The 6,617-nt window shown below is 42.5% G+C and overlaps 1 protein-coding gene across 1 annotated transcript; it reads right to left on the reverse strand.

Annotated features, from left to right (window-relative positions):
• Window positions 1–1,201: 1,201 nt before the first annotated feature.
• On the reverse strand, window positions 1,202–6,032 carry LOC144649850 (uncharacterized). Its single transcript, XM_078509447.1, has one exon. The coding sequence runs from the start codon at window positions 4,854–4,856 to the stop codon at window positions 3,429–3,431; it is 1,428 nt and encodes a 475-aa protein (XP_078365573.1). The 5' UTR covers window positions 4,857–6,032; the 3' UTR covers window positions 1,202–3,428.
• Between the last annotated feature and the right edge of the window lie 585 nt (window positions 6,033–6,617).

Below are 6,617 nucleotides of genomic sequence, written 5' to 3' on the forward strand. Positions count from 1 at the left end.
GCAGAACGTTCGTGTGGTGCAGTTTGCTTTCGAAATGAAATTATTGTTTTTTTTTAGCTTGGGCACTCTTAGGAGAGAACAGGTTTGAAAGAAAATGGTCCCGCTTGAAGATACATAACCAGACCAAGTTCAGCTTTGGAACTCTAAATCAACGAAACGTTTTGTTTATTCGTTTTTTCCAACTGTCTGCTTTGAACCAGGTTATAAGATAACAGAATAGAAATAAGATGACTTTTGTTCAAGGCTAAATGAATCATCATGGTTATTGTGAGGTTCGTGAATTTGTACTTTGTTATAGTTGGGGTGGTAAGCAAGCTAGAACTCAATGGCGGCGACTGCCCCTAAACTATCTCAAGTTTACACATTTACAATTCCTCAAAACAATGCAACAACATTCATTCCTTGAGTTTATTGACAATTGATTCTGTAATCATGCAGAAATAATTTGTGCAAGTTATTTAATGTTATGCTATGCTGTCTCAGTTAAAAAATTGCAAAACAACTATTTTTGATAGACAAAGCAGTGCAAGGTTTGTTAAAGTTTTTTCACGCAACATATAAATAGATGATTATACTCGAAACCCAATATGGTTTCCGTTTGATAGCCAAAAAAAGACGAATGCTTAGACCCGTTTGAGCTTCTTTGGATGGCTTAGGATGTTGCAGAATTAGCAGAACATTGAGCGAGAAACGCATGGCAATGAGCATAACTCTACACGACAAGACTACATTAAAATGAAGTGTGTGGTCTCTGTGTGTAAATAAACCTCTACGCAAGGAGGAAACGCTTCGATTCCACTGATATGCGGGCACTGTTGTGAAAATTAGCGTCATAGTCTAAATTTCTGGAAGTATCGGGTCTTGTTTCAAACAAATTAAGATGCAGCAAAACCGTTAAGCAGGATTTTAGGTCGCGACGAAGGATTACAGCAACACACAGACGACCAAGATTGATTTGAATGTGGAACAAGGGAGTGGCATTAATAAGAGAAATCACCCAAAATTGAACATGACGATTGTTGTATTAAACGCTTTGACTAAGTAAAATTCTTATTATGTTTATTAATGCTATTTCAGCTTTGTTTCTATACACGCAGCGAGCAAGATTTGAACTCCTGTACCTGTAGTGGTCTACCCCGTGCCCTTTCAGTCTTTGAGTATTCGATTCCCATATAATCAGTTTTTTTTTTCTTCTGTGGAATTTTGGTAGTAGCTTCAGTGAATTTTCCTGGGCATGTTACTATATCTACAACTAGCAGTTACAATTTTAGTTTTTAAAGGAAACCAAAACGCGTACAATTCGTTCCAGACGATAAATCAGAATAATCCGAGGAAGGAACGAGAAGGCATCCGTCCGCTGAGCTAAGACATTTTCTGTGCCCACATCCCCACTGTTCTTCCTTCCCTTACTAAGATTTCCTTTACACTCGGGCTGAATACAACAGCACGGAAAACGTATTGCGCTGTGCCCTATTCCGTAGGGCTGTCCCTTAAATTGGGTTGGTTTGAGGTGTACAGAAATGAAACACTTTAAATCATGATCAGCGTGATCACACAGGCGGTCGATCGAGTCTTCACGCAATTTAATTTATCATTAATAACGTTTATATAAATGCGCAGCTAAGAGAATTAAAAACATTGTACTGTAAATGTAATGTAGTAGAGAAATTAAATCAAGAAATTGCCCCAAGTTGTTATGATGCGCCTAGACTGTAAAAGATAAATATCATTCAAGTTAAAGTTAGTGTACGTTGTTATCTTTCCTGTGATCATGCCCACCCCGCTGTGGACAAACTGTTATTTTGAGGAGAGAGAGCAGAAAAAACGAAACAACGGAACTATCGTACTTGATGTCTTCCATTGTTAAACAATAAAATGAGCTGGTTTGCCACAAAAATTCAATGTTGATGAAAAGTTTGGCCGTCTTATCAATGTTTCAGCAAGTGGTTTGCGGCACGCGTGTAGATATTACGACCACACCGGGCGAAACGCAATTAGAGCTACAGACAGCTTCTTCAATGCCTGCCGTCTTTTGCGTGAATGTTTTGGAGTCTAAAAATTAAAAAAAAATTGCCCTTTCCTGTTGCTAAGTTGCGATGGAGGGACATCAGTTATAGGATTACAGAAGGGGTGAAACCAATAAAGAGATCTAGCTGGCTTAAAGCTTTTAATTCCGTTGTTGGGACTTGTGGAATTTCTCACGTTTTATCTCGGGTTCCTCGCATGAAATTGTTTGCGTTGAATTTGGTTAAACAAGTTTACAGTGGTTTTGATCGCGTTCACTGTTCAGGGTTAAAAAACCCGTGAAAAAACCTGTTGTGATCTGGGCGCAGTTATAAACCTGACCGAAATAGGTGCGTGATTGATTAGCTAATCCAACGAAATAATGCACTTCGCGGGAAAACCTAACAAACGACACACGAAGAACACATGACATTATTCAAAAATAGTACAATCTTGTCGATTTTATTTTGTAAAATCACATGCAAATCATGTCTATACAACTAGACAGCTAAGTGGTGTTAAAAACGTGTGAATAAAAACACAAGTACAATCATGTACACAAAGTCTATTTTGTCTTAGAAAAACTAATCGCTTTTGCTTTTTCTTGGGATTTTATATCAAGAATAAATCAGATTGAAAAAATAGCTCTACATCATTAAATATAACAAAAAATCTTTGAACCGTATGTACACTTAGTTCTAAGCGTTAATTTACAAGGCCGTTCTACTCTGGCTATCACGGTAATCACTGGCATAATTGCTGGTATAAGTTTGATTACAAAACAAAGCTTTCTTTTGAACTGCGGTTCTCTAAACACACCCTCGTATTGAGAGCTTTCCATCGGTTTGCAACAACTTTTTTGGCCCAAAATTTGAAAACACGGATGAAATTCTAACGAATTGCGTGCTGGTTTAAACGACTGGCAGCTTGCGGTTTGGAAAAGCGGTTTTGATGACGAACTATTTAGCTGGACTCGATTGATTGCTCTCTCATACTGTGAGCGCTGTGGGCGACACATAGTGAAACACTTGTGAAGGGCGAATTGAAAGAAAACATCGCTTGTTTCCCTTAAGCCTTACTAAAAACAAACTTCACCGGTACACAAATCAACTGTCAAACAACTTGGCGCTAAAAACGAAACTTGAAAATCAATGAGGAAAAAGGCCAACGCTTGGTGCAAACTTAAGGATCGCACAAAATTTTATAGTATATTCTTGTCGTCGCCGTTCTAAATAACACCTCGCCTACACTAATGGTCACAAATAGACTTCCTCTTTTTTACATCTGTCGTGAGTATTCAGTTCCTACTTAGCAAAACGTACAGAAAAACTAAGTGGCTCTACATATATCCGCCCAGAAAGGTACTAAACCTCTCCGAAGTGTCTTGTTTAAAAATACTCTTAGTTCAGTGAGTCGATCAAAGATCAAAGACTGTACTGAGGCACTGAAGCCGCGTTTGCCGAGTGATAAGCAGCACTAGTACTTCCAAACTGACCTTGACTGGCTTGCATGGCCGCGGGTACAGCTTGTCCGCCACTAGGAGCAATCAGTCGCTGCGATTCAAACATCTCGCGTACATTTGGGAAGCAGTTGTGGGCGCTGGAGACTGGAGGCTCGCTGCCGGGGTAGCTTGAAGAGGAGTACCACTGTCCCGGCCTAGCTGCTGGTTCGTAGTCCGCTGCGTATTGTTGGCGGTGTACCTGAACCTCTTCTACGTGCGGGCTCTGTGTAGCTTGCTGATTGTAGTGGCTCAAATGGGGTGAGTAGCGGCCAGGGACTGCAGGAGGGTGCTCGGGACTCATCGGAGGCTCGTAGCGGTGGACGTAAGCCCTGCCATTGGGCGTGTTTGTGCTGGCGTAGGAAGGAGAGTGGCACACTGCGTACGGTGCGCTAGAGTAACTGCCACTGCCTTGTTGCCCGTTTTGCGGATAGGAGGGGTAGTTCAACGCGTATGCGTTCTCGTAAATTGTGCACGGAGGAACCGTGGGAAAAGACGGCGGCGTTGGAGCGTGTGGATTTTCACTGATTTCACCAGAAGAATTACTATTCTCACCCTCTTCGGAGCTAACCATACACTCTCGCTTGCAGGACGGTGGGCTGGCCTTTGAGGCGGGCGTCACTTTGCTCTCTGATTTTGAGCCTGACTCTAGTGATTCTCCTCGAGCAGTCTGCGTGCTTGCTGACAGCGTTTCACGCTCTTTAGCCTTTTCTTGTGGAGCGGAAGTTGTTGTTGAGTTTTCAGAGCTTGTTGTCTTTGTGTCGGCGGAAGTGCTATGCTCCTTTTTGTCTTGGTTCTCGGCGCTGTTATTGCTTTCTGACGGTGTCTTGTCCTTCTTTCTAAAACGCTTTCGTCTTCGCAGGTAGCTTCCATTCTCGAACATGTTCAAACTCTCGGGATCCAGACTCCAGAAGCTTCCTTTACCAGGCTTCTTATCGTCTCTTGGCACTTTTACGAAGCACTCGTTGAGGGAGAGATTATGTCGAATCGAGTTCTGCCAGCCTTGTTTATTCTCCCTATAGTACGGAAATCTGTCCATGATAAATTGATATATTCCGCTAAGTGTTATTTTCTTCTCTGGTGCGCTCTGAATAGCCATGGCAATGAGCGCGATGTAGGAGTATGGCGGCTTGACCATCTCGTGTCTCTGCACATGTTGACTGCGTGGAATAGGAGGATAAAGCCGTTCCTGCCTCGCTTGATACTGTCCGTGCGCGGGATACACGGGGAAATGAACTGAAGAGTAAGGAGACGCACCGGCCCGATAAAATTCGTAGCCTTGATTTCCGTACATCGGCGCGATCATGTTGTTGTTTGCCGCAGGCGAGTTGGCGGGATAGGGATACATGGACATCACGACTACTCCAAACTATGCCCCGCTTTGAACCTGGTCGTAAATGATTTGATAAAAGCGTTCTTGCATGCACTTTGATTGATATCTGCTCTTTGCACGAGTCACGCGCACTAGATAGACACACTGTAATAAGATGTAAATTCGTTTGTCACCTCTTGATCGAATTACACCAGTTATGTAGCTTGTCGGTTATGCAATTTTAACCGTCCCAGCCAATCGCAGCGAGCGCCCCTATCTCAAGGCCACACACAGTCACCCACTCCATTAGCTGAACAGAGCTGCCGTTTCATTGCCCTTTTACGTTTTCAACCAATTGCATTATTTCTGCTGTCAACACCATTTCAACAAGTAGCAATTGTTCAGCTTATGATACGCACAGCCAAAAAGTATTCGAGCGGGGGCGACCCGACACAAGGGAAGTACTAATTGCTTGTAACGGGGCACTTCACAAAGCGCAAAACCATGCGTGCTATTTCAAACTCAACGCATTCACCCCAGACTAAGATTCCCAAGAGTTCACCCCGCAAATTGGGTTATGAGAACGCTGGTGTTTTTTGTTTGGTTAGGTTTGTCCTGAAATAGGACAATAGGGAACCATCTGGAATATTGACAAGGACAAAAGTGAATACCCGTAACATGTGGGGTACATCGGTCTTTAATGTCATAAATTGATTCCTTTAGCGAATGCTTGATTAATTACAGGTTCGGTTTTGCCTCCAGAGGATGAATTTACAGGGAAAACCCTGAAAAAACAAGAACTTAAACTCTTATTGTCGCTTGATGCAAAAGAAAACAAAGGTGACAAATTCGGGCTTTGCAAGTGTCACACCACACTAATAGAACAGAAAAACCGTGAATCAGGCAGACAGAAGATTACTGAGCACCCGGGAATTTAATAGACTCATCACGAAATCGGCTTTCGATATTGGCTGAAAATAATCAGAAGCCATGAGACTATCTGACGCAGGACACAATAGGGCGCGCTCGCGAGTGAAGAATCTGTGAGGTATGATTCGGCGGTTTTTTGACACTGTCAGTAGGCGTGACTGGCCGAGAGCTTATCTACCGCGATAATGAATAGTAGATTAGCATAACTCGCAGTCAGCACTCACGGCTCGCTGATTGACTTATGGACGGATTGTCAGATTCTTATCACTCCGTTTGTGTTATTCAGAGCGTTAGATTTCTGGAGCCATTTAAAAATTGATTTGAAATTTCATGACAAACCTAGAAAATGTCCTTTCTTGATAGGCATTGCATTCTCGGTTATACCACAAGGTGATTTTTCAATGAGTATTTAGGACAACATATTATAAATCGAACCGGCCAGAGCGCGCCTAATTAAAAGTTAGGCCCTTGCACTTGTAAAGGTCTGAACTAAAAATACGCCACCGAAAATAGCATCCTTTCATCTCTTTACTGCCAAATCCCTTCCCTGACACAAGCCAAATACTCTTAAGATACAAAAACGTGCGATTTATGATTTAAACTGCGCCGGGAAGAAATACTGCTATTTCTAGACGAGGAATTTCGAAAAAAAATTCAATGGGGGATGTTTCGCAATTTCGTTGGAACGTCGCTAAAAGTTTTTAGCGTTTTGCGTCAGCTACTGCGTAGGTTCACGGCTGGGTTGCCATGTCATCAAATGGGATATTAGTATCAGTATCATGCGCGCGGAAACAATGTCCCCTTTTGACAGCGCACGGAACGCCACTCGCTATTATCAAAAGTGTTAGCAGTAGACAAAAGAAGGTGCAGGGG

Source organism: Oculina patagonica, chromosome 4 (assembly GCF_052425735.1).
Source record: "Oculina patagonica isolate OP01 chromosome 4, crgOcupat, whole genome shotgun sequence".
Lineage (NCBI taxonomy): Eukaryota > Metazoa > Cnidaria > Anthozoa > Scleractinia > Oculinidae > Oculina > Oculina patagonica.

Excerpts from the sequence above, each read along its gene's own strand:
- LOC144649850 (XM_078509447.1), bottom strand. The coding sequence starts at position 4,856 with ATGTCCATGTATCCCTATCCCGCCAACTCGCCTGCGGCAAACAACAAC.